Source organism: Phalacrocorax carbo, chromosome 3, assembly GCF_963921805.1.
Source record: "Phalacrocorax carbo chromosome 3, bPhaCar2.1, whole genome shotgun sequence".
NCBI classification, from domain to species: domain Eukaryota; kingdom Metazoa; phylum Chordata; class Aves; order Suliformes; family Phalacrocoracidae; genus Phalacrocorax; species Phalacrocorax carbo.
Genome location: NC_087515.1, coordinates 577823 through 605617, shown reverse-complemented (window position 1 = coordinate 605617; position 27795 = coordinate 577823). Strand labels below are relative to the sequence as shown.

Sequence of the window (27795 nt, the reverse complement as noted above, 5' to 3'; positions counted from 1 at the left end):
AATAAAACCACCGAGCATTTCCTGCTAAATACCATCTGACCAATAATTTTGAAAGACAGCTTATTTAGGTAAGTAAAAAGGGAGACTAATTTGTGTAAAATCCCATAAAGCACCACCTGAAAGCATTGTTCTTGGTCACAAAGAACATAAAGCGTTCCTGGTTTGCCGTTTCTTCAAATTCATTTCAACTGCTGAACAATCCAGCGAACACTGAACGCACAGCATGGTTGTAGCAAGAAAGCCATTTAACTCCTTGCTCTGTAGTTCTACTCACTGAACACCTGTTTGCCCGTGCATTTTGGCCACTCCTGTTAAATTCATGAATCTAGGACTCTCTGTTACTGCCCTGACCCAGTAATCAGTGAAATCAATAGTCTTATAGACAATGCATCTGTGATTCACTTCATCAGGCAGATTTACAAAATAATTATAGTGTTCACTAATTTATAAGCTGACATTTCTTTTGTACTTTTTGATAAGTAAATCATAGAAAGGAACCCTGTGCTTTTTTACCACTTTTAACAGAGCTATGACTAAACCAGCAATGTCTTGTCTTTGGCAGACAACTGGTATAAAGCCTGTGGTTTACAAAACCGTTTTTTCTGTAGCTGCAATAGCAAAACATAGTGCCGTGCAACTGATCCTGCAGTTCTTGCTCAAGAAAAATGGCCACTGCATCCAGACCTCATAGAGGACAACCCTGATCCCGCCAGGCCCAGGCCAAAACCTCACTGGGGCTACTGCAGAGACCTGCTGAACCTGGGGGGATGTGGGTCATGGTTTGCACGAGGTATTGCTTGCCAGCATCTTCACTTTGCAGAGGCCGGTTATCCATCATGACTGATAAATCCTTTCTGTTTTCTGCATTTTTAATATCCTGGAAATGTTACATTAAAGTGCCATTACCTGGAGGCACCATCAGAAAGCAGATCTTGGCAATACTCGCTTGGCGTTGAGATACTGCAGCCCTTGCCTATTCTAAGTATCCTCGAGAGATATTCTCCGTTATTTCAGCACTGGAATTTGGTAAAGTTTACTAGACAGTAGCAGTTATTATGTAGCTGATTCTCAATGAACTGCTCTTTAAACTTTCTAAATGCTGTGTGCTCTTTAAAATTGGTACAAAAACATTGCTGTCTGATCTTTCTATGAGGAAATTATGGCTGACCCTGAAATAAGGTTTATTGCGTTTTTTCACATAGTACTATTTCACACATAATGTGTTATGAAAAACAATTAAAAGGAAATTAAATCTGACGCACAAAATCAACAAATATGCTGTGTGCAGTGGTATGATTGCTCTTCTGCAATTACTTGTTTGTGAATTCAGAGTTCATTCATTCATAATGGTTTGCATAATTATTAACATGAATCAGCAACTTAGTGTGGTAAGATTCAGTTGACTACCCTTTCCTTACTAATTTGGACGTGGGGTTTCTAAGTAACGTAGCTCTGTTAGCAAGTTAGCTGCTCCTTAAAAACTACATTAATATATAGAAACCTAAAGCCACCTAACGGGGTCTACCATTCATATTGATTTGCTCTGTAAGTACCTTGGGGTTAGCATTTAATTCTGGCAGCGAAAAAGCTGTTAGTGCTTTGATATCCCTTCATGTGTTCCTCTTTCCTTATCCTGTCTCTCTCTTCATGAAAAGCACACAAATTTTCCTCTAATTAGGCTGCAAAGTGTACTGAGTAGCATTAGTCCCTCTCAGCCATGCTCACTACCTGCCACATTTCCTTTCTGGTTTTTTTCATCCCTGCAGAAAATAAGTCTCACCGTCTGCCTGATGAACAAAAGCCTAAGGTGGAATCCCTTAAATGTAATCACGGTGTGCTAATGGTATGGGATCCTGCAAATTCCAGACAGCAGTGCATTCTAGTATTTCTCTTAATGAACAAACACTCTTCATTTTTGAAAGTCTGGTTTAAAAACAGCTTTTCTGTGTAGCATTCGTTTCATGTTTAAATAATCGCTGATTAGCCAGGCTGTAAGTAATAAATCTATATTTTCCCCTGGTCCTTTTAAAAATAATACTCAAATAATGATTCAAGTAACTATTTGAGAACATCGGATGTTCTTCATTTTCCTAATTTACTTGTTATATTGTGAGATGTATTAGAGTTGCGTCAATAAACAGTCCAGTGGGGTGTTTCTGCTTAAACTCTCATTAAACAACACTGCTTAATAAATCACTTTCAGCCTAGTGCAAACAGTACTATGTTGTGTGAACTGAACTACTGAACTTAAGTGGAAAAGATTTAAATGGTTATTTTAAAAAAAGTAAAAGTTGTTCAGAACGCTCAAAATATTTTTGAGCATTTAGCTTGTACAGCTAATACGGAAAATGTAACAAGGGCATAAGTGACCAGGTTTGAAGAGGACAGCTAAGGACACGTCCAGTGATATTATTCACTTTTATATAGTTTCTGGGTGGAATTTTCCGAAGCATCTTAGTGAAAGGGAGTTTGACACCCTTCATGTATTTCTGCCGCACGTTTGGCAGTCTTGCATCCTATCGCGTATCGGTACCTGCTGCCGTTGAAGCTGTGCCGCTTTGGGAGGAGTAGCCCTTACTTCTTCCAGGGCGCTTAGCCTGTGGACAGCAACCCCCACCACGGCCAGGCTGCACGCGGGAGAAAGAGCATTCGCCTGTGTTTGTGTTGCCTTGCTAACAGCAGTGAATACAGATCTTCTCACAGACATCTGGGGTGGATCACCACAGATCGATGCACATGTAAGTTGCTCGCTCCCTTCACATACGAGCACTGGATCCTACCTGCTCTTCTGGCACTGGCAAGAAAAATTTCTTTGTCACTACATTTCAGCAAAATCCCGTGTACTTTTTGTCCCGTGCACAGGTATTGCCAGTCGTAAGCCGCCCTCCCAGCTCCTGCTTGCCAAAGAGCCTCTGCTTAATGTCTGCCAACGGGGGCCCCTCTCTACGGACCTGGCCCCTCGCATCGCCAGTCCCCAAACTGACCGCTGCAGGTTGGTGGACATATAAACCCCAGGTCTGGAGAACCCCAAAGCTTGCAGTGGAGATGAGACACTCTGAGTGCCCCTGCACCTTGCTGCAAATAGCTCTGCTATGGTGGGGGGTGCGGTGGCAAGTTCATCCTCCTCGTGGTGCTACCTGAGACCACTATGCAGGCCAGACAAATTGTCAGTGTGTTAGATATGTCCTTAAAATGTTGGAAACCAAGCTGTTAAAAAAAAAAAGTAACAAAGTCTTTCTGAGCTCAGCCTGGATGAGTGTGCCTGGAAGGTTTCTCCGCTAATCGTCCTTTAAAATACACGCTGCCTTCTTGGACTCCTTCACAGGACTGACCCTGTAACATTCCTCAGCTCTTAGCTGGAAAGCCTACGCATATATATACAGCAAAATCTGCACGTCAGCCTGTGTGCACCAAGATGGCTCCGTGATGCAAACTGAAGCATAGTAAGTACAGATGACTAAAAGCATACTTCTGGTAAGACCTAAATATAAACACAGTTATTCTGTGTTCTGTGTTATTCAAAACAATTCGATTGCTACACCATGCGTTAGTCTATCAGCATACTTTTCAAATTGTTAAATACCAGAAGAGCTTAACTTTGAGCATCTCACTAACTTCAGCATTATGCAGAGAGTGAACTTGGTGAATAGGTACAAGAAGGAACTTGAGAAAGGGATGGCTGAGCAACGCAACATTTCAGAGGGTGCCTTTTAGAAACTGACTGGCATAATGATGTTGCCTCTGACAGAACACTTCATCACTGTCAGCCCAAATCTGTGCCTCTCCCCCAGTGACGCTGCCTTTGCTGCACTTGCTGCCATGCAACAGTGGTACTCCTTTGCCTCGTCGTCAGTATTACTGCCACATTAATGTGGCGCAACCAGCATCCTCTGTAGGTCGTGACTGAAAACAAGTTCATTAATACAGTATTACAAAATCCCAAGTAAAAAACCACTCACACCTAATTTGATAAATAAGCTACTTAAGTATTCTAGAAACTAGTGGGTCAGATTTTTATGCATTATGTTACTAGATTTGGTTTTCATTAATGCCAAATGAAGCCTACATGAGGCACTTCTATCTCATATTAAAGGCATGATGCCAGTAAACATCCATTTGGTTGCCAAGTATCAGGAGACCCCTCTAATTACCCATTTTGTACTTAAGATGCAGCAGAGGGAGATTCCACCGCTCCGTGGACACGTTCCATAACTTGGCAACTGCCTTACAGTTGCCTTCATCTCAGGAGAATATAAAAGGGTGTAACTGGCTGGTTACATTCCTCCTTTGTGAAGCAGTATGGAGCACTGATGACCAGTAACAAGTCTGTAAGATTAAAACGAAAAGAAAAAATATTTCGGAGCTTCCTCCCCACCCTGCTCTTTTATCTGCTGCTATGGCAATGGAAAGAATTTGAAGGCTTTCAAGCGATCACTGGAGACCTCCGAGGGAAGGGAAGGAGTGTGGTATGGGGGATGCTTCATATGAAACTTCCGGAATTTGCTGTCTTTTTCGTTCAAGAGAAGTCTTCCCTGTTGGAGAGAGCCTCACTCTTGGGTACTCAAATTCCAGCTGAGCCTTTTTGAGATGCAACCTTATGGGAAATGAATAAAATTTGCAGAAAGGCCTTCCTGAAGCGGATTCCAAATCTGAGGAGTAATGGTGTTAAATTTCCAGGTGACACAAAGGGTTTGTATACAAAATCCTCAGCTTTAGGATACCGTGCCTTTGGTTCCTATGGTTTTCCCTGCCCTGACATGGGACAACTGCATGGTAAGACCCCTCTGCTCAGGAACGTAATGGCTGAAGGCCCCGATGGAGTGAGTACACATACCGTGGTGGCACGAGGCAGACAGAGGTGACCATTGCTGACGGCAATGGTGCCTTTTTCTTGTAGCACAATGACAAGTGAGGATGAGACTTTCCTTGGTTGGTACATGCTGCCTGTCCAAGGGCCTGACAATTTGCCCAGTAGACCCTGGCATCCTATAAAACAGTCAGAGGGATGAAGTGCATCCCACTGTCGTGCAGCCGGAAGAGACAGCTGGCTGACTGGATGTGGTCATCTTCTGGCTTAACAGCATATTTCCTCAGCTGCTGTTTGCATAGGTAGGGACAAAAGCATTGGCTCTTAAATTGGTGTTCAGCGAAGTAATGAACTGACCCCACACAGACACTGCTCTGAATTAAGCTGGAATATCTAACACCTATGAGAATCGGGCCCAAATATGGCTGCAGAAGCTTAGCTGTTGGCAGTTATTTTTGAAATAGACTAATATCTGTTATCACATTAATATCTATATCACTGGGATCACAGATAAGGCTGCTAGGTGTTCTGAGGAGCATTTATTTTAACTGTGCGGTTGTAGAGCTGCTCCAAGACCTCCTTTAATAATGTCTGTTCTACCTGTTTGCTAAAGAAGGAGAAAGAAAAAGGAACTTTAAAACTCTCTAGTTCCATCGGATACAGCGTTGGCCGGTTTAACTATGAGAGCTAAAAGCATTGTTTCAGTAAAAAAAATTAATTCAAGAGCATTTGAGGCTTTCAGAGAGCTGTGGAAATACTGTAATATGGAGGGGGAGTATCTAACTCACTAGAAGCTTACACTCTCAAGCACACTAGTGCATTTTGTAGCCAAGTGACTGTGGCAATATAGCCAGATGATTTTATGCTGGCTTCTTCAGTTACTGCTTGCTAGGTTGATGAATTTATGAACTTGAAGTCCTAAAGGGCAGCAGTCTGGACACACATCATCAGTGGTAGTGTGACTGGGGGCATCAGACTGTTGGTCTTGCCAGTCCAGGGGCTGAGGGGTGTCCTTCCTTGGCACAGGACTAGGCTGGAATGGCAGCCACTGGTAGACCCCTGCGAGCTGCACTGGGGTAGGGCAATGCACGCCCACCACCCTGCCTAGCTTCCTCCGCAAGGTACATCTAGTGCAGGGGAAGGGAGGAGGTGAGAGAAGTGATTTCAGTCTTTCATTTGGTTGTGGGTCAAGTCCTGCAGCTTTTAATCGTGTTGAACTCTTACTGAAATCAATGGAACTTTTCTCTCAGCAGAAGGAAATGTCATTTACCTCATTATTACCATTAGCTGCAGTTTCATGCGCACAACCGGAAGGGGTTACTTCTTCAAGTTAGCTGAATCTTGAGGGCCTGTTGTTAATGCTAATTTGAAAATGGCACTAGCACATTATGGTCAGGAAATCCGGTATCATGGGGTTAACTCTCAGCCCTTATACCGAACGCAAATCAGTGAGGAAACTCATTGCTAGGTGCAGTTTCTAATTATTTAAAAGACAATTTGCATGCTACACAGAAATAAATTAGCTCCCAGGTGACAGCTGTTCCACTGCGTCCATTCCTGGAACTAGACAACAAGCTGGGAAATCTAAATGCAGACCAGAAGATTGAAAAATTGTACTTTCTTGCCTTAAAGGAGGGCCCTCCCAAAAACAGAGGCATAAAAAGGAGGGGAATGAACGTTTCAAACCAGCACATTTAGAAGCTTAGCTAACAGACCACAACGTTTTCACAGTCTACATTTTCTTTTCACTGAGGGCACTTCACATCTTGCTAGAAGATACTGCAAATGGATGTAAGTGTCATGGGTACCAGTTTAGAAGGATTCTTTTCAAAGTCAGAGAGAAGTTCAGTCCTAACATCAGGTTTGTGTTCACACAGTCATGTGAGATCATTACAGCCCACATGAACACCACCCAAAACAGTTTTACTTTTTAACACACACATAGAAAGCAACAAATGCATTTTCATATTCCTTGCCAAAAGAAGACCAGACACCACTTTTTATCTACATAAAAGCCTCAAGACAAAATTCACCTCACAAGAGATGCTAAAACATTTTTAAATTTAATAGTTTTCTAATAGATAGTCTTCTCATGGCTAGGTTTTAACACCGTATATTGTTGCATATCGTACATATATATGTACATTGTATTATGTGGATGCATATGTGCTGGACATATGATATTATATATTATGAGACTACATTATATTGCCAGCCTTTTCCCATTGCTCTACCTCCTCCTGAAAGACTTAAATTTCCTGTGCCAGGTTGCTTTGTGCTAGGACTGTTACATGGAGACTACAGGCAGTTTGCTTCCTCCTCTCGCTGTCTTTTCCTTTTCTCACTAGTCCTTTCACTGCCTTGGCTGACTGCAAAGGGCTTTCCTTTACTGCAGTGGGTTGCTCTTCTGTCTCCCACCTGTTAAACCAGCTAGAGAACCTATCCTCCTCATAGTATAGACGTTTGTAACAGAAATATCAAGACTGATATGAATGGAAATGTACGCGTGTGTGCGTGCACGTGTGTGAAAGCACCAGAGGAAACACGCGAGCAAGGATTAAAGAACAGCACGTGTTAGCTGCTACAGAGCAACATATGTGATTTCATTCAAATGACCAAACAGTGAGAAGGAACAAACCTATCTAAAGATAAGGTATAAAGAAGATGAGAAACAGGACTGGAGGCAACAATATAACCAGATAACAAAAACCTGGCAACTGTAATTCAGGAATTTTGCCACAGGCTAATGAGAGGTGAGATAAAATAATGAGGCAAAAGGTCCCAAACAACATCCACATCTAAAGGCTGTAAAAGACAAGTCCAAAATTAGGTCATCATTACTAATTAAGAAGAGCTCAAGAGACCTGGTAAGTGGTGTCCCTCTGTGTGGCACGCTCATGATCCTGGCCAGACCACCCGGACAGGTCACGGTGCCTGTGAGTAGGTGGATGCGAGAGGACCCCAACCTCGCACAACTTCAGATCCTGGCAACCAAAGAGCAGTTAAGACACAGGCAGTCTTGCAGGAGCTGAGGACTCCCCCAGTGAGCGTATATGCTGTCATCAGATAAAGCTGCACTTCTTACTCTTACGATGTTGACTGACCTGATTCATCCTATTAACAGATCATCACTGGGATCTTCATCTCTCCTGAGATTTTTAAACTCTCTGTGGATGTTTAGAACTTGATCTTACTTGTAATCCCCCATCAGCTTGTGCACTGTGCGGGGATCCTATCGCGATCACAAGAGCAAGAGAGGCAAATATGTTCTTAATTTCTCTCATGAAGAAATAAGCTATCCATTCAGAAATTTAATGTCTCTTCAAAATCTGTGTGCGTAGCTTTTGAGAGCACAGGTGAGTGCAGCTGCAGTTGGGTCCTTGGGCTGGGCTACATGCCCGACACGCAGCAGCAGAGAGAAAGGGAACAAATGCTGGTTTTGTCAATGTCAGGAAAATACTGCTACCTGTGTTGGAGGCAGAAATCCCAAAGCAAGATGATTTATTCTTCCAGATGTTGATACTGGTGTGAAACTTGCTAGTAGATATAACAACTGACACTGTAACCACATCTGGGCAAACAACCAAGGTGTAAGTGTCTGGCAACATTTGTGGTTCACGGAAAAGATTAGGTCACAGCTGTGTTTGCATATTGTAACACCATGAAAAAGACTGATGATATCTTGGCACAACCTGAATATTGAGTTTCTTCCAGAGCTCAAAATGTATTAGCTGATCAGCATCAGCCGTGACAAGGAAAGAAAATTATCTGCCGCCTTAGCCCGTATCTCATACAGTTGTGTCATCCTCCTTCAGTTTCTACTTAACACCCGTTGACAACACACTGTTTATGCGAGCTTTACATTTGCTATGTGCCATTCCTCTCTTGTAAAACAAAACCAACATTTTCTGTAAATCAAAATCGATCCCTGTAGCAGCAATAATTCATAAGTTTCATGCTCCTCTCAGCAGAGGCATACAAAGGCCTTCTGAAGTGAAACTTGTAAAGTAGCATTTTTGCCCAAGAAACTTTTAAGCGGCGCAGTTGAAGTTTGGGTTCATCCCGTCTTTAAGTACGACATGAGAAGGAAAAAATGAGGAGCTAGACTGTAATATTTACAATGAGGAGAGAGTGCAGGAAGAGGACTGCAAAGCACATCAGAAGAATTGTGAGAGCTGCACATCCAGTCCCGGTGAAGCCCTGAGTCCTTTTCAGGGGAGTTCACCCTTTCAGACGGCAGCTGATAACACTGTTCTCAAAACAGGGCGTACAAACCAAGCTTTTGTCATTGACTGATTTCAGCAGAAATTCCCATTTCTCTGCCCTTAGCAGTGTACAGTGGCTTATCCGTTTTCTGGTGAAGCTTTTTGACACTGAACCAGCAGAAGGGCAAAAGGTAGAGAAAGAGGTACAGGAACTCAGAGGCTCGTAAGTCCCTGTCTCAAGATATCAGGTCTTCATTCCTACAGATTTTTCTGAACCGGTAAATTGCTGTTATCATGCACAGTTTCTTTTGTACCACAGCGCATACTTTACAGCAAACTTTTACAAACTGTTATCTAAGTAACATTGTTTAACCTGAAAATTTTGCTACCATTTATGCCTTTCTTCAATTCAGTTATAAATATAACAAAAGCAGACTTGGAGACTTCTAAGGCACCACTATCAGCATTGTAACATGATAAAAATTTACTGTTTGTTCCTGTGCTTGGCCTTCTGTTTCTAAACCAGCTTGTGTAATGCGGTACTTCACTTCTCTATCTGTGACAGTTTAGGTTCCCAATCCATCACTTATGTGGGATTTTTTAACATGAAAATCAAAATAAATGTATCAGCAAGTTCTTCTTTACCTCCTGCTTCAATTACATGTTCAAAGGATTCTACCCCATGAATGAAACTCAAGGCTAGGGGTTTTTTGTTGGGGTTTTTTTGTGGTTTTTTTTTCAGGTTTGGTTTTTTTTTTAAAGTTTGACCTCCAAAGCACTCGTTTTTACTGAGGCATAAGGAATAAAACAGGTTTGAATTTTTAGGCCAGGTAATTTTTTAAGATATGAAATTCTGGAGAAGTAGCAGAAGATTAAAAATACGGTAGATCACATTTTTTCAGATATTCCTCTCTCCATAATAAATTCTTTAATTAAGTTTGCATTTCCAAAAGCAATGAAAAATTTTTTCAGAGGAGGAGGCACATAAACCTTGGCTAGAAATAGCCAGGGTCTTCAGTCTCCCCCACCACTTGAGAGGACCTCAGTCCTTGCCTTGGAACACCTGGTCCCAGGAGTGCCCTGCGCTCGCTTGGGCACAGCAGGTGGAGGGGAGCACCTCAGAAAATCTGCAAGACCTGTTTCACTGCTGCAGAGAGCAGTGGTGGGAGAAGCCCTGCAAGCTGGACAGGGAAGCTCCACTAAATACACCGAGTCCTGACATAGCCTCCAGCTATAAAATTAAGTTAAAATAACTTCCTTACACAGAGAACACGCTCTAGAAAACAAACTTTAGGGTTTGTTTTATCACCCAATCAGCAGGCAAGTTGTTGAGGGTGACTATCATCATAAGTGATTTAGATCTCCCTAGAAACCTTTGGCTTGAAAATGTGATTCAAAGTGACAAAAATACTGACTTTTAAGAGCAACTTCTGAATATGAATCTTCAGTAAAAAGGATTGTTCGGGTTCAGCTTAATGAGTTAAGCCTACTGACTATTCTGAGCAAAAGTTATACTGAAACGCTCTTTCAGAAGAAAGATGGTTTAGTAAACCGCTGCTCCTTCTCTACATAAATCCGAGACACACAGCTCTCTCCAGGGGGGACTTCAAGGCTTGCATTACCACTGGTAATTTTGCCAAATAATGGAAAATATTTTTTTAAATCTATCTTTTCTTCTAAGGGAAAATAGCCAGGAGATAAACTGTAATAAAATAAAACCAAAATTCTGCCAGAGTGTAGATTTTATGCGCAATGTTGAATTTATCTTACCTGTAAAGATCTGTAATCTGCCCTTTGTTCCAGCGATAATGAAGATCATTAAGAAGACGCTCATGCTGTCCGTACAAGCAAATGTAGTTAGAGACAGGGAAGGGTTCCTTTGAAAAGCAGGTGATGCTATCTACCATACTGTATTTGTTCATATGCATCCTGAAATAATTCCCATGTCTTGCCTCTCCGGTTATAATCTCCATCCCCTGGAACAGAAAAATACAAGGAAAGCTGTGGAGGTGGAACAAACACCTGACTTGGCATACGTACAGGAGCAGCTAGTGTTTCCTAGCTGATATTTACTGTTTCTTAAAATCCACAACCCCTTTTTTGATCAAGAATACCCATTCCTGTTAACGTGGTTTATACAACAAGGCACTTTGCTATGGTTTGGACACAAAGATTTTCTGTGTGGTTTGGAGCTTGATTAACTGCACACAAAACTGCGGCACACAGTTGCGTGTGCAGCAAGGGCTTTGGTTGCTCAATCCTGAGTGCTCTTTGAGACACCTAAGGGATTCTGGCCCATCCGAACTGGGCTGGCAGTTATGACACAGGATCCATGGGAGACCTGTGACCTCCTGGAGCAGCAGCTGGAGGTCAGGAGTGATGCCCTGGGGCATCCCAAACAACACTAGATGCCTCTGTTTAGGCAAATGAATTGAAATCTGTTAATCCTAATTTATTATACAGAGTCCATGTTATTGCATACACATGGCATATCATAATTTACTAGAGGATACCATCCTGATGAATGAACATGCTGGTGTACTTTTACTCTCTCTCCAGATTTATAACTATACATACGTATTTGTGTGTCTACAGTGTATATATACGCATGTACTGTGTATGTGCAGAGTCCAAATTTATGGCACATCACAGAAGCTGCATGATTGTAGGCAGAGGGTTGATACTACTACATCAATCAGTTACAAGCAGACTTCAAAGTTACAACTCAAAGATTTATCACATACCAGTTCAGCATTTTTGGCTTTGTGCAGACATTTTCCAGTAGTCAGATGTGATGTGGTGGAACAGCCTCCCAAGGAAAGAAATACCAAGAAGGACCCTGCTCAGTTCTAAAACAAACTTCTACATTTTATAAATGGCACTATGTACTAGATGGTTGCCTGCAATGGCAGGAGGCTGGACTTGATCTCTTAGGATGTTTCATTCAGGCTATGTTCTAGGCTTTTAAATGGTGAATTACTATTGCTTTAAAAAATATATGCATATACTTACTTTACATATATATGCATATGTGTATGTGTCTATATGTACACACACACACATATATATGTGATTTAGAATTGCTCTCAGTGACTCCCTCTTGCTAATTTGAACAGGAGCTGACAAGTGTTGCTAACACCAACTCTACCATCAGTAAAAGAATAATAATAATGTTGGATGTTCATGCTCAAACAGTAGCATTTAGATTCAGCTAGTTACATCGATTGCTTAATAAAAGACAAAAATGTAAAAATTTGTTTCAAACCTCACATTGCAGTGGGATGATCAAATAGCTCGAAGCTATTTTTTAAAGCTGTATTCATGTTCCAGTTTGATGTATTTCTAAAACCTGTTGCTAGGCTACAGTAACCTTTGTTACTTCCACATCTCTCAGCTAATACATTTCACTAGCTTCTCTTACTTCTTCTTAGGAAATTCTTTTAGGATTTACATGAAGTTTCTGGAGTGGGTTTAGAGATGTTCCCTTTTCAGACAGCAGGTAATCAAAGCTGCAGCAAAAGAATTCTAATCATGTTCTAGCAATTTGGAGTGACAAAACCAATTTTTCTCTCTCTGATAGTCCTTCCTGCTTCCAAGTACATGCTGCTTTGGACAGCTCATCCTGCATCTGCAAAGCTGGAAAACAAGGTGAGCCGTGCTTTGATTCCTCCTCACAAAGCAAGGATTCCTTTTTTAAAAAAATAATTTATTTCTAAAGACCATTACTGTCTGAGTTTTTAAATCAGCACTGAAGTAGTCTTTTCAAAATTGCTCTTTACTTCAAGAATGGGCTTGATGCAGAAATCCCTGAGGAAAAATGTATAATCTGTGTGAAACAGGAGCTTGTCTAGGTGGATGGTCCTCTCTGACTTTAAAATAAATGAATCTAGTCCTTTTCTTGTTTCACAAGACTGGTTCTCCAGTAAGAGAAGCATCTCCATGTTTGTATTATGGGACAATCTCCTATGTACCCAACTGGGTGAAGTGCTTCCCTCTTCCCTGTTCAAAGGCAACTTTCATGGTTGCAGCACTAGCTATGTTCTAGCAGCAAAGTACGGAGTATCCCTTCCAGTGTATATTCTTTTCCTACTAGTCTAGAAATCAACTCAATTTCACTGATAGACTGTGGAGTTTTATCATTTGTATGCTTCTATAGCACCTTATTCCAGGGAGGAAAGAAGTTAAGCAGTTAGGCTGAGAGCATATTTTAGTGAAATCCAGCTAATGCTATCCTGCGTCCTCTATAGAAATTGTGCATCTTTTGAGAAAGCCACATATCAGAAAGTATGGAAATGAACAACTGAGAGGTTCAGTTAGTTATATGATTCATACTTGTTCACCAGCTGTACCTGATTTGTACGATGCACCAGGCTTAGCTGACTGGATATGTTCTTAGCAAATCCGATGGCAAATACCACCACTACCTTGATGTGCTGTGTGTTAAATACGTGCTAGGAACTTCAAAAGCAACATATTCCATATGACTGAGAAAACAACTTACCTTTCGCTACAGAATCAAGCAAAAAGAAAGCTATTCTGAGAAAGAGAGTACGAGGAAAAGCCAACATGATACATCCCAACCTGTGCTGAGACAGATGGCTCAGGAACCAGGCACAGTGCTGAGCCACTAATTCTGGAAAAAAAGGGTCAAGGAGTTGAGCTGCAGTGCTCCATTAGGGAGCTATTTGAGACCAAAGTGCCTCAAATAGTAATGAAGAGTTCAGGACATTAGGGCTTGACAAGTATTTCCTGCCTTCAAGGACCAAAAACCCCCTTCATGTTTGGGTTGATTTCATGGCAAAGGAATTAAGACCTGCACTAAAGTAGTTAATCAGGTAATCTTATCTGTATGTATTCCACATTTACAATATGACAGTGAATTTACATTAAAATAGATTAAATATTTTCAAATAATCACAGAGATTTGGTTTTATGTGATTTGTTCCATTCCAGAGTTTTCTGCTAAGTCCCAGCAGTGGAAGGTCTCTAATTCCACACTTAAACCCATGCTTACTCGGGGTATTGTTTAAGGTGCGTGGTACTTATGCATGTACCTGTGCTTTCCTAAGTAAGAACATCTTTCCAAATGGAGGACAAAACAAAGAAAAGTTAAATAATATAACTTACATGATCACACAGTGCAAGTTCTAAGTCCAAGCGGATGGGGATTTCGGGTTTGGAAATATGCAGGTAATTATAACCTCCAGGAAGAACACCTCCTGCCGTAAATGAAAATATGAGATCTATTAAATCATAAGCAAAGAAGAAAAGAAAGTATTTGTTTGCCCTCCTTCTCCCATAACCTTTTTTGTCTACTGAATGGCTCTAAAAAGAAAACAAGGGACTTATTTTGTTTTAGTGGATGTCATGTTACAAACTTTTTTTTGGTACTCTCTAATATTGGTACAATAGCCACACCTTGAAAAGTTCTGGTTGTAGTTTTATTGATTTTGAACTTGGAATAAAGACACTGAGTTCCACTGGAAACACTCCATGTTCACTGCACTACAAATGAGGGTTCAACTTGGTCCATTATTAGCAAAAACGTACCACGTAAGCTTTTATTGCAACTCGCCTCTCTCCACTGACTACATAAGGAGCTTTGAGGACTTTACTGCCGTTAGATGGCATCTCAGGTGAGGTGGACCTACCCTTATTATATAAGAGCAAAAATACCCAAAAGGGTATGAAAGTATGACAGAAATCCGTTTTGACATACCTTTAATTTTACACCCTTTGTACATGGGGATGAGCCTATCTGTGCCTTCTGGTGGTTTAGAAAAGGGCTTAGGGGTTGGATCAAAGAGATTCAGCATAGATGCAGCAAGCTCAAAGCCAATCTCTTTTGAATTGAAGTTGCTGTGTGTCCATTCATCTACATAATAACTCCTGGAGTACTTTGTTAAAGGACCTGCAGCCCTGATACTGACATCATTAGTATGGAATTCGGTATCGATCACAAGTCTTCCATCAAAAACAAGGCAAGCATCATTAATTGCCTTAAAGGTTTCATAATCCACTGCCCTGTAGGCAAAGCTAAAAAATGCCTGAAAAAGAAATGAAAATAAGTGTAGGTTATTATACATTAGTTACCGGCTAATTTAATAAATCAAAACCTACACTTCGTTCTGAATGTTATTTATTTTAAAAAAAACAAAAACACAAAATAAAGTGTGATTTTATATACCCAAATAAATCCTTCTGATCCAGTATATACAGCTTCTAAAATTAAAACAAAGACATTAGAGGGGAGAATTACTAAACTAGACTCATCCGGTTATGAGATGAGTTTTATTTTAAGAACTGTACTATTAACTATGTCAAATAGCCTGAGTGCATATTTTCTGTGTTAGTATGAACATATGAAATAGGCTCGAACCCTCTGAAGTTGGTTTTCTTCTTTCAAATGCTCAAGCCAAACTGGAAAACTAAGTAATAGAAAAGTACAATTTACTTTGCATTTTAGCAGGATAACTGTGTATTACAGATATTTTTCCAACTGTTGTGCCTGTTTACGAAACTACGTTACTATGGCTACCAGCCCAGGGATATTCAATGAAACGTAAAGATAGGAAATTCAAATCGTTCAGAGGGAATGTCATCCTCATTCGAACTACAGCGGCAGAATTAAAGCCAGTGGAAGCTGTGGAGGCCAAGACATCTGTGAGAGGTATAAAAGGACTGAATATTTGTATGAAAAGGAAAGCATTCAGATTTATGACATTTTACAGATTTATTGATATTACAGATTTATTGATAGTGATGTAGATTGTGGAAAGCATATCCAAACTTTGTCAGGACTAAAACACATCCCTAGCTATTCCAGATCTGGGCAATACTTGCTTTAGGAAGCAGACTAATCTGTACCTCCTTAGTTCTTGGGACTACTGCCCTTGCAGCAGCTGGGCCTGGCCACTCTCAGAGACTGCGCCAGGTCTAGGTGGACATCAGATCCATCTACATCACCCAGGCCAGCCCAGAGGAGGCTCTGTCTGGCAGTAAAGCACTCCGTGCATTTGGCAGTCAGTTACTGACTCTGGTAATGAGCACAGCAGATACCTATCCACTATGTTCTGGTTTGCAGGACTGACAAAAGATGTGACTTCCATTCTCTGAAAACACTGCCTGTGCTGTCTCGCTCCTTACAGAACTGGCCCTGAGGTAGGGATTTATCTTGGGACCAGCATTTACTGAAGTCATGAGCTTGTCTTCCCCATAGGAAGATTTCAAGGGTATTGAAAGAAAATCACCCTAAATCCTTAAATTCCTTCTGTAAGTCTCAAAGAAAAAAGCGAGTGGTAATTCCTTTCTTTTGTCTTCTTGTGGCACCTGCACAGTCCCTCTCCTGGGACATGAGGAAGCAGATCAGGCCTCATCTCCCCAAAACAGGAGCTGAGGCAGCACCACCACGACAAGCACTACAAAGCAGGCGGTGCTGGAAGCGGCCACCAATTCGACCTACGCGTTAGGCATCGGTGTGGAACAGATGTGCACACAGCACGTCATGCAAAATGTGCTGGATGCCTGAGGAGCCGCTTTGAAATCCAGCGCAGCGCGAGAGCGAGGACCACAGGGTCCTGCCACAGCCCTCGCCTTTTGTCTGCACGCTCTGCACAGACAGACTTTGCGCATTGATTAGCAGAGAGGAGCTTTCATATACATTTAGAGTCATGCACATCTGACGTTTCTCCTGATATGTGTCTTATTTGGTTTTCTACATTGCCTAAAAGTGACTTTAAAGAGGCAAAAGCCTGCCCAAAATCTGGAACCAAAAATGTGCTCACTGAGACAAAAGTGCCTACTCAGATGAAGCTGAGAGGTGCGCTGGGGAAGGTAAAACCTGCGTCACCTGGCTGTGTCTCAGTTCTGAAACACGAGAAATGAGGAGCAGGTCAGCGAGGCTGGGTCACTCCCCAGCTTGGAACTGGGGGGCACACGCACAGCAGAGTCCCTCAGCGCACCGCAGGCGGCAGAGGCGGGAGAAGCCACAACTACGAGCAGTGTCTTTGTAGTTGCCTCTTACACAGAACAAACTGAAAGCTGGCAGAACAAAGGCTCCAAAAACAGCGTAAAACTGGAGTGCACACTGGACATTAAGGGTTAAAAGTAATAAGAATGACACGGTTGAGAGATGTTTTAAACAACATCACAGTCTGCAGAGGGTACAGATGAAGACTGACCGTCTCATTGCTACAATATAGTTTGTGAAGCTCCAGAGCCTTTAAATAGAGCTTTCCCCTTCATCAGTGCCCTCAGCTTTTAAAATGATTAGATGACAAGTTGAATGTTGCTGCCCATCATCAAGAAATATTACTGTACAGGTTGAGGAAAGGGTGAAAACTTATCAGACGAGTATGCGTTACCTCACTGCCTTCATCTTGAGCAGCCTGAGACATAACTGTATCAGGGCAAACCATCAGCATCAGTAATAAGTCCTTCCCTTAGTGTCAGCCTCAGGGAGGACACTGTTGTGACCTGGGTAAAGGTATTACCCAATTATACCACCAAAGAGCTTTCCCGTGGACTAAGGGCAAGCATCAGATGCTCACAACCAGCTGGATGAGCCAGCCAGAAGAAAAGGCACAGGAGAGAGAAGCAGAGGGAGCTAGAAATTTTAGCAACGCTGGTACGGCAGAGATGCAGCAGCAGAGGAGCCAGGGCCTCTGAGCTTATTCGTATATAAAACAAGTAATGAACTACATGCAGTTAAGGGAATTCTAACCACCTAGTAGATCCAAAATCAGGGAAGCCGTGCCTGTGAGGGCAAGGGGACCACACAGCCCCATGTCTTGCCGGCTGACAGGCAGGACGGTGTCACTGGAGGGGAGGGGAGGGGGCGGCTGCAACCTCCAGGCTGGGAGCCATCTGTCAGCCCGGGAGGGGAGGGAGGGAGGCTGCCGCTTTAGGGAAAGAGGAGATTTTCTCCCGTTGTTTTTATCCTGCAGGACTCAACAAATTAAGCCCCCAAGAACTGCCAATCAACAGTTGATATTGGCTCAAATCCCAAAAGGCCCAGAGCTGCTGCAGCACCGATTCCTGCACAGCCTGCTCCCTTGCGAACGCAGCTGCCTTCCTGGCAAAGGCTGCTCTCCAGAGCCCTGTCCTCCTCTGAGCCTGTCCTCCCAGGCGGCTGAAAGCAGATACAGGAGCCATGCAAGACAGCTGAACCAGTTTTCGAGAATATAAAGCCCCTGACATCAGAAATAATTGCACGTCTTTCATCTTAGAGGCTGGGTAAGAGACCTCGAGAGGGAAGACCATGGCTGGAGGAAGGACGGGCACAGGGCAGGGGGCACAAAAGGGCAGGAGAAACAAACCACGAGGAAATGGGGGTCTTGAAGGAGTGGCAAAGGCCACACAGGCAAGGTGGTGGGGAAAAGAGGCAGGGCTGACGGGGAAGTGGTGAATTGAACAAGAACCACATAGAAATCTCTGTGGAAGGATGATAAAAATAGAAGGATTCTGGGGAAAGACGAGAGAAACTGAAGAGCTGCATACGAGGAGAGAGTGGGAGGAACATCACTGCTGATAGGGGACCAAAGTCAGGAGACCACTAGAGGACAAAGTGCTACGCAAGGTCTTTGCCTCCATCAGGAAGAGATTCACTATCCATATGTTAAAAAGAAAAGGGTTGGGAAAGCCCAATGCCTTAGAGCTCTCCAGTGCAGGGGAGCCGGTGGGGAGCTCTCCAGGGGAGGCATGCAGCTCTTCCTTTCCAGAATTCCAACAGACTTGCTGCACAAAGAAGCGGGCATGCAGCGGGGTGTGTTGAGGGGGCCATACGGCCTCCTATGGATGCACGTGTTTAAGTGACTCTACTAGAAGTGCTCACTCACATGGATTAGCCCAATAAAGAAAAACAGAACTATTCTGCCCGTTAGGAAAGGCTAAAGCCTGTCCCAGATCTCACAGTGGGGCCGTACCTGTGAGTGTACGTATAATTTACTTAGATATTGACACTACAGATGAACAAAAATGCAGTCATTAATGTAGAAGGAGAAAAATCTATTTATTTAAAATAAATTTTAATTAAGTTGCACAGTAGACCTCTCTATTCTAACATTATTGGCTTCTACTATGACTTAATTGAATCTTAATCAAGTGCACATAACTATAGACAGGAGTTGCTGTATGCATTCAAATAATAAAAGGATTTCTAGAATTATTTATAAAATTAATTAAAGAGTATTTGTCATTCAGTGGTGAACAACTATTTGTGAGTCAGGTGACTTAAATACATTATAATCCAAATCAGTCAGCGCATTAACAATGGTTTTATGTAGATTTCTAAAAAACAATCCTTTAGATTAACAAGTGAATGTTCAATCTTCTCGAGACAATGAGAAAATAGATAACCAACGAGGGACTATCTAAATCTGATGGTCTTTGTCTTAAAAAACAGACCGAAGGAAATACAATGAAAGCATATACTTACTGAACACTGCAATTTAAATGGTTTTGTATTAGTAGTGAAAGCAGCACATGTGATAGGGTCTGGGTCGTCGCCTTCGTTCCACTGTGCCAGGATACTGTCATAATAAACAGACACGCCAGCCTTTGACAGTGCCTCCTGAACAGCACTTTCGATTTCGTTGTTGTTAAGGCAAGTAACATTTGAGCTGAGTGGAGGCTGTACGAGATGTATGCGAGAACCATCAATTCCAAGAGATAAGAGGGTTTCTACCGTGGTGTAAATGTCAATTGTATTCCCATAGACAATGACGTTCCCTAAAGGGAAAAAGGGGGGAAAAAATTCTAAGATGTACAATGAAAACCTTATTAGTATAACTCAGATGATAATAACACAAAATTGCTCTCTTTGACCCTCTTATTTCTCTGATGCTATGAAGCAAACAATGCTACCTAGCAACAGTAGCTAAGATAATTTAGTGAAGAATCTGTACAAAACATCCCACAAAGTAGGCAAGTACTTAAATAGAAGTATGACATTCATTCTGACCCCATAATTTGAAATTATTTTGATTGAAAATCCTCTGGGGGAAAAAAAACCCAACAAACCATTTTTATTTTGTTCTCCCCTCCTTCCTCAATTTTACTCATTCAAAGGACTTATTCGGGGGAGAGGGAACAGGAGCAAATTAAATACATCATGCAGAGAAAACCCACAAACCGTGGAAAGACCAAGTTATAGAAAACAAGCCATTGTGCAATACGGGAGGTCACCGGTGCTGCCGCTTCCTTCCGCAAAAGCCTAATCTCCAGACAATGGAGACGCCCCTGCAGACGTACCCCTGTGCCGGCTGCTTCCTATCTGCCGGCTCGTCGCACCGAACTGCCCTGCTGAGGGGCACAGGCGGCTGATGCGCTCGACAGGGAGCGGCTGGCAGCTCTGCACTGCTCTTTGAAGACAGCTGCCTCCCTCCAGTGCATGTCAGAGAGTGCCCAAAACCTAAACGCCTCAAGTACGTGCTCTGAACCAGCCAGCCTCCATCCTTGCATGCTGCCTAGAAATCAGCAAGCTTGAGAGACATTTCTCATCAGTCGGTACAAAAACATCGTTTGGATGTTGCTGCTGCTTTTGCAGCGCTTTGTCACTACAGCAGAAACCACTATTTAAACCAGATCCATCTTTCCACCCACTGGGTGAAGGGAGCTCTGATTCAAACCCACATCTCCCACCTTCCAGGGGAGCGCCCTTAACTACAAAGCTGCAGGCTACACGGCAGGATCTTGCAAATTCTCCTTCTGAAGCGGTGCCACTTCAAACTGCATAGTTAAAGCTGAGAGCAAATACGTGAGGATGGGAAGGAAGCAGGTTCTGCGTGAGCATAATGTGACTCTCGAGCCTAATGGGTAAAGCCCTCCTGGCAAAAAGGGAGGCAGAGCTGGGATGCGTCGGAGCATCTGTGTGTTTTGTCTAAGGATGGTTTAATATAAAACACATAAACATTCCTCTGAGAAGGGGTTGAAACGTGCTCCTCTCCTCCCCGTTCCCTCTGTCTCCTTGCTTGGAACAGAAACATTTTTTCTGCTCTGTGACCCACTAAGCCTTCCAGTAATCCAAGCAAAACAGCACAGCTCTTGTAGGACAGGCTGGGAACTCCTTTCCCAGTGGCTAAGGACCCTTTGCTATGAGGGCCACAGCCAAGCTCCTGCCCAAGCACAGGAGGATCGAGCCCAGGCTTGCAGGCTTCTCCGTGCATGCAGCAGTAAGCATGCACACAGCCTCCAGCTCCGTGTCCGTGCTGTGTTCAACTGCCCCAGCAATTAGCTCAAGCTGCCAGGCCAAGGTAGATGGAGGAACACCCGGCCTGTGGATTTTGACAGACCTTCAGTAAGACATCAGCTCCCACACGCTAAGTCTGATGGGTGTTTCAGAATCTGATCTGTCAGCGCAAGGATGCATCGAATGCACATTCCCAGTGCATTTTATGTCCCATACATGGGCAGTGTTGCCGGTCAGCAGGTGCATTTATTGCTTTCTGGGAAATCCCTGGCAGAAATAGGAAATAACTGAGCCACACCTACACAAGCTAACATGTAAGCATCCTTGCAATAGAGGACATCACACACTCCAGCATGGAGCTGGGAGAAGGGAAATTGCAGAAAAGCAAACACCCTGCAAGTGTCGCTTTTCCAGGTAACATGTAAACCAGAAGAAAGCCAGTGCACAAACCCCAGGCCGTCCCGGGCTTGTCCAGTCTCAGATTGAAGCTGAGGGATAACACAGAGGATACAGGGCCTCATATGAGGAGACTGATGTTATGGCAGAAGTCTCTCTACAAGCTCTGTGAAAATAACTTGTAGCCTGGCATTGAAGGAAGAGCACAGGGTGGAATGTACTAAAGAAGAATCAGTGTTGAAATATATGAGGTGTTTCAGGAATGGCCGTAATTGACATAAACAGCAGCTGGCGCTGGCTCCCCACAGGCTACATAGCAGTAACTGCCATCAGAATTTGGAGAACCAGCTGACTTTCCTACATAACTGGCTTGATCTTGACTTTTGACAGCATTTATTTTCCTACATGGCACTGCAGTAAGCAGTGTTGAGCAGGTAAGAGGGTGCCTCGTGCAACTAACTTGCACGTTTATCTCGGCATTGGCATTTATGTCTCACTACAAGTGATAGCATCCCTTACAACCTAAATGTTATTATTTCATAGGCTAAACTAATTTCGCTGGGACCATGTTTTACTGCATGAGACAGAGCAATACTAGAGAGCATTCACAAAGACCCAGCTCCCAAGAATATTAATGATAAAAATTGTTAACAGATGTTCTATTATTCCCCTTTGACTACAAGGTTATTTTATTTGTCCCTATCAGTTTGGCTACTTGTAGCTGCTAAATAAACATATCTCTTCGTAACTGCCAGGGAAGAGAATTGCCCCATGATTGCACATGTTCAGAAATGATGGAAAGCATATTCTTACTGTTCACATCAATGATCAGAGGGACAGACCAATTTTACCTGCAAACGTATTCATCTGAAATTGTAAGAAGAAAGAGATCTTACTACTTTCATAAATATAACACAGAATATGTATCATGTGTGACAATGGGAATTCTGTCCAACGTGTACATTGCTAAGCTGACTTTCCAAGCCAGAAGAACCCTTTCTGTTGCTCATGCCTGCCAGGACACCTATCTGTAGGCAGTACTGTCCTCATGAGAGAGCCAAAAAAGAAGGAAGGCATAAGACTGATCCATTTTTTTCCCACTGCTGCGGCTGGGTGTAATGCAAGAATTAAACAAGCAGCACTAGTGGAGAAATACAAACTTTGATATATTCATTTTTAGTAATCTAATGTGGTAATAGTGCAGGTAAGAACGTGGTAGATGGATGCTGACAGCCTCACATTACATTTACACATTTTCAGTTAGCAAGGGCTGAAAAACATAAACAGCTGAAGAAGATGCAGTGGCTAGGGAAGGGGAACGAGAAGCGCTTACCAAAGGTGGAGCCTAGCAAAGCTTTCTTCTGACTCTAAGGCAAGCAAGTCTGGGCAACTGAGAGATCCTCAGTCCTCAGCCTCTTTGGAGGGAAGTTCAGTTACTGCATTATATGTTGGCATTTTTGTATATACAAGATCAGAATCAAGCCCTGCATTTCTCAAGGAAAATTAAAATTCTGTTTTATATGGTAATATTAAATACAGCTACATTAGATCAAGGAAAGCAATGCTCCTTTACTGACCTCTTGTAAATCAACAATTTACGGTTTCTGCTTATTACAACATTAGTGGCTTTTTAGATTACAGTGCTAGTAGTCTCGGAACTACAGATATTCATTATGGACTGAAATTATGTTCACTGGACAGATAGCAGTTCCTCAGGATGCTTTTATTATTTAACTACATGAAAATGTATCTATCTGTGAGTAAACATAATAATCTTCTACAGAAAAAAGCAGCCATAAATAAAGACTGTTAGAGTAGTTTTATCATTTATTACTAGAACGTCAGCATTCTGCGGCAGAGCGGGCTCATTCATTTTCCACAAGTGGAAGCACAAGATTTCAGTGACCCTAGCATGACCTGAATCTTTTTAGTTTGCAAAAGCTAAAGGAGAGAACCAGTAGCAGCTAAAGCATCAGTGGCTCTGGTTGGTGATTCATGCACTGGAATTTTAATGCGATAGTATTCCTACAAACATGCTTTTAATAAGGCAGTAAACTATGTTTAGGTAAAGAGAAAAAAATAATTGCTCCATTTTGGGCCATTAAAGCAGTTTTGTTCCTTACTTTTCTCCCATCCTACTTTTATTTTCATGGAAAGTGCAGAGCTAATAGGAGATGAATTTCAATTAGTCACAATTACTGATATAATAAGTTACATGCATTAGGCGGCTGGGTTTCATCAGAGAAGCCGCAGCGGCAGCCATCGGGGCTGGTGCTTGCCCTGCTCCCAGGCACTCGGCAGCATGAGGCCCTTCCGGAGCCGCCAGCAAAACCGGCTGGGGGCAAAGGCCTCCGGCCCCAGCTCGGGGGACCGCGCTGCAGCCAGCCGAGGAGCTGGCAGCGGCAGACGTGGCTCACTGCTTCTCCCACAGGCTCCTCGAGCAACACCTGCTGCCGAGCGCCGGCCAGCTTCTCAGGAGGTGCCGGGGGAGGAAGGCTGCAGCAACCACGCTGCCGCCCATTCTTGGTGGCGCAGTCACTGCCGGCAGCACTGTTGCTTCCACCATGGTGTGCACGCAACGCCTCCTGCCAGCACACGCTACTGGAGTGGTCCTGCTCTACTTACGGCCCACAAAAAAGCATCCACTGATTTCATCCAGAATGAAGTGGTACCCAGCACTCACAGAGGGAAGAAAAGCAATTAAAAACCCTACCGTAACTCTTAACTAAAAGCTGCTCTCAAAATCAGTGCCACCAAATGAAGATTTCATCCTATTAGGCTAAGACTCACATTGTGAAGTCCAGTGATTAACACTTTCCTTTAAAAAACCTCCAGAACTACAGGTGGTCTTGAAGGCACATTTGCCCTCCCTCATCCGGGCTCGTCTCCCACAGCCGGGCAGCTCCATGCCATCACCACGCTGGGTGCCCGTGGGAGCTGCTCCCTGCCCAAGCCCCAGGGCCAGCTACGTGGGACCCCAGGGGGGCTCACCCAGCAGCCACGACAGGAGAATGGGGCTTGGCCCAGCAGGCTCCAGACTGCTTTTGGTAAACATAGCAAATGGCCGAATAAGAGGAGCACAAATAGAAGAAAGTTGTGTGGACAAAAGACTGAGCATAAGCTGAGAATTATTACTGTATCTGAAAGGGAAGGATGAAATGTTTATTTCTGTGCAGCTACAATAACCAGCATATATAGTTTTACTAGCAACTTCACTTTCTTTAAATGTAAGCAAGTCCTATGTGTTAACATTTTGAATTCTAACATGTTTAAAGCAGGTTAGTAGGAATTTGACAAACAATACTTTAGAGTTTTGATGAGATGAAATATATGATGTGTAATATTACTATTTACTGAAGACGAAACTAGGATCTGGAGAATTCCAGAGATAAAAAGTAAACACAAACTTAAAACTCTGGTCATCCCAGTATAGCAGTAGCATGGCCTGTGGAGAGCTGACAGACATCCAAATCAATTGCTGAACTCCACAGGAGCCTTGCCTCTGCACCTCCATGAGCCCATCGCCTATTAGACTGTTTCCAGAATAGGCTAGGGGCTGAAAAGCAGACTCATTTTCAGAAAAAGTAGGGATCTTGGACACAGCTATGATCAAGCCTGAAAGAACAACATTCATAAGAAATATAGCTGGAAAAGAAGCAGGGTGAGTAGAAAAATGGAGGTGTTGCGTCTCCCACAGACCTCACCTCCAAAAAGTCCCTCCAGATGGGCCTCACTGGGAGTTGTGGATTTAGTTTGCAACTGAAGACCGGATAGCACCTAATTAAAATATCCAGCTTTAGACCACAACAGAAGTCAGCAGCAATGATGAAATTATTAATACTAACTTAAGATTAATAATAATAAAGGTGCTGTAAGACTGCCGTCTGCCTGAAGAGCAGCCCCCCCGGGCGCCTTGCGTCCCAGCCAGATCTCGGGCAGCGTCTCTGTGTAGGTGCACTGGAGCACATTCCAGGACTGGGCATGCACAGATTTACATGAAAGACTAGCAGCAGCGAACAGGAAAAACTAACAACCTCATCTGTTTATGCAAATGCAGCTGTGCGTATCAGCTGGACACTAGGTAAAACTGCGGGCAGGGGCTGGTACCAGCCGGAAAACAGGCGGAGCAGGACTGCTGAAGGGCTCTATTTACATGCCTGAGGCCAGGAAGCTGTTTGAGGAAAATGTGAGCAGAAACATTACCATATTTATTGTCTCCTGTCCTGATCACAGCAAAACTGGGAGGATGATAAAGAAACTTCCAGTGCCTTGAGAACTTCCCTGAAGGTCTGCCAAGCAGGACACGAACCTTGTAGGCCACACCAAATAACTACTGACTTTCGTTATGTTCTCTATGACCAAGCCAGGTAAACTAGATCTTTAAGGAAACGTCTGTTATTGCACTCAGTCAACAGGAACTTTCCACAAAGACAGCTTTCCTGCTCTGAACTCTGTCCTAACTCAGATCCGGCACACAGTCCTGACATTACGTGGATCCATTTACTGTTTGGTCTCTTTTTCTGTGGTGAGAAGTTCAATTCGGAAGCCTGGATGATTCCAGATATTTTCAGCAGTGTACGCATTCAGTGAAGGAACTAATGACTACATGACAATGCACACATGAACAGGCTGGGGAAATACAGGTATGGTGGACATCTGCGCAAATGTGTGATTTTACGGGTTGGAAAGAAAATCCTGGGAGCCTGCAGTTCTGTGTGAAAATCTGTAACTGATGCAACCAAATACAAAGATGACAGATACTGAAAAAACCCACTTCCTAATTTAGACCTGTTTTGTTTGTGTTACACCTCAAATCTAGATATTTTTCTATACAACAAACACACACATCCACTAATTAAATTATTATTTAACTGGCTAATTAATGACTCCAGCCAGATTTGCATTTGGGACTAATTTTGTTTTGTATAATAATTATAGATAATTAATCTATCTCAAGCCTTTCTTTCCTAGTTAAATATGCTGAGTATCAAAAATGACAACAAATTGTAAATTAATCTGGAAAACAAAGCATGGCAGATGAAAGACTTTGTTAGAATTAATCAGGCACCAATTATACCATTGAATTAAGGAAACAATAAGCCTAGAAAACATTTCTGTAAATGTGCGTGTGTTAATGAAAACCCTTACCTTCTGAGTTGACAACGTTTTCTTTCAGCCACTGCATTGCCTTTAAGCAGTCCTGGTCATCACTGAGAGTAAAATGATTGGAAGGGACTTTCCCTGTGTATCTTTGTGGCCACTTGCTCATGACTTCTTTGTTAGTTGGGAGTTTACTGATATCTGCTCCAGTGGGGGACAGGACCTGGAAGAAATGAATAAATGAGTGAATGAATATATGGCATGTATGTTGGAGAACCGTTAAGAAAGATTTTTAAAAAACAATGACACAAGCCATTGGACTACCTAAGGGTTGCTATCCTTGCACATCCTAACCCTTCTTAACATTCAGCAGTAGGAAGCACATCAGTGGTCGCAGAGAAAGCAGATTCACGCGAGCCTGAGTGCACACACAGAGGTACACACGCGTGCATATGGATTCTGTATTTCCTATGGGACACGGGTGGCCGTTTTAAAACAGCAGTGCCAGAACAAGTGAATAACAATACAGGCAAAACACAAGCGAAAGGGACTTCACAGCGAAGAGCATAAATGCCTAAATACGGCTGAAGGATCTCTGCAGCTATCTGAATAACATATACCTTTAAATGACACTCGAAAATTCTTTGTGCAGCAAGACTGCCTCCATCTTTTGTCAGCAAAAATCAGCTTTCTAAAATAAGAGAGATTTTGTCCCAGAGAAAGCAACCAAAACCTGCTTGATGGTTAAAATGCCAGATTCAGTAAAGTGTTAATTGTATAATGCTACTTTACAGTAACAAATTCAATCTGAATTATACAGAGCAAAAAAGAGAATATCAACTGTGGCTTCTACAGCATCAATGATTCATGTCCTGAACAATGTCCTCACTGCCAATTGGATCAACTGAAATGCTATTCAGTCAGGCATGACATCAAAAGATCTTACTTACCCAAAAAGTAAATCCTCTTAATCATAGTAAATAATGTTTTGCTAGGCATTAATTTGACTGCTTACCAAATAAGGAACAACTTATTAAAAATTATGGACTACAGCTCTGTGCATTAAACCAGAAACCAGATGATAAAAATAATTTCTTCCT

The 27795-nt window shown here is 42.7% G+C and overlaps 1 protein-coding gene across 1 annotated transcript in view; it reads right to left on the bottom strand.

Moving 5' to 3' along the window:
• CFAP61 (cilia and flagella associated protein 61) overlaps positions 1-27795 on the bottom strand; it is a 118361-nt gene that overhangs the window by 17279 nt on the left and 73287 nt on the right. Inside the window, exons 20-24 of the mRNA XM_064445506.1 lie at positions 26744-26918; positions 19448-19740; positions 14732-15059; positions 14140-14231; positions 10783-10988 (exon numbers count right to left, since the gene is read on the bottom strand). Coding sequence (XP_064301576.1) covers positions 10783-10988; positions 14140-14231; positions 14732-15059; positions 19448-19740; positions 26744-26918 — 1094 coding nt within the window. The remainder of the gene's footprint in view (positions 1-10782; positions 10989-14139; positions 14232-14731; positions 15060-19447; positions 19741-26743; positions 26919-27795) is intronic.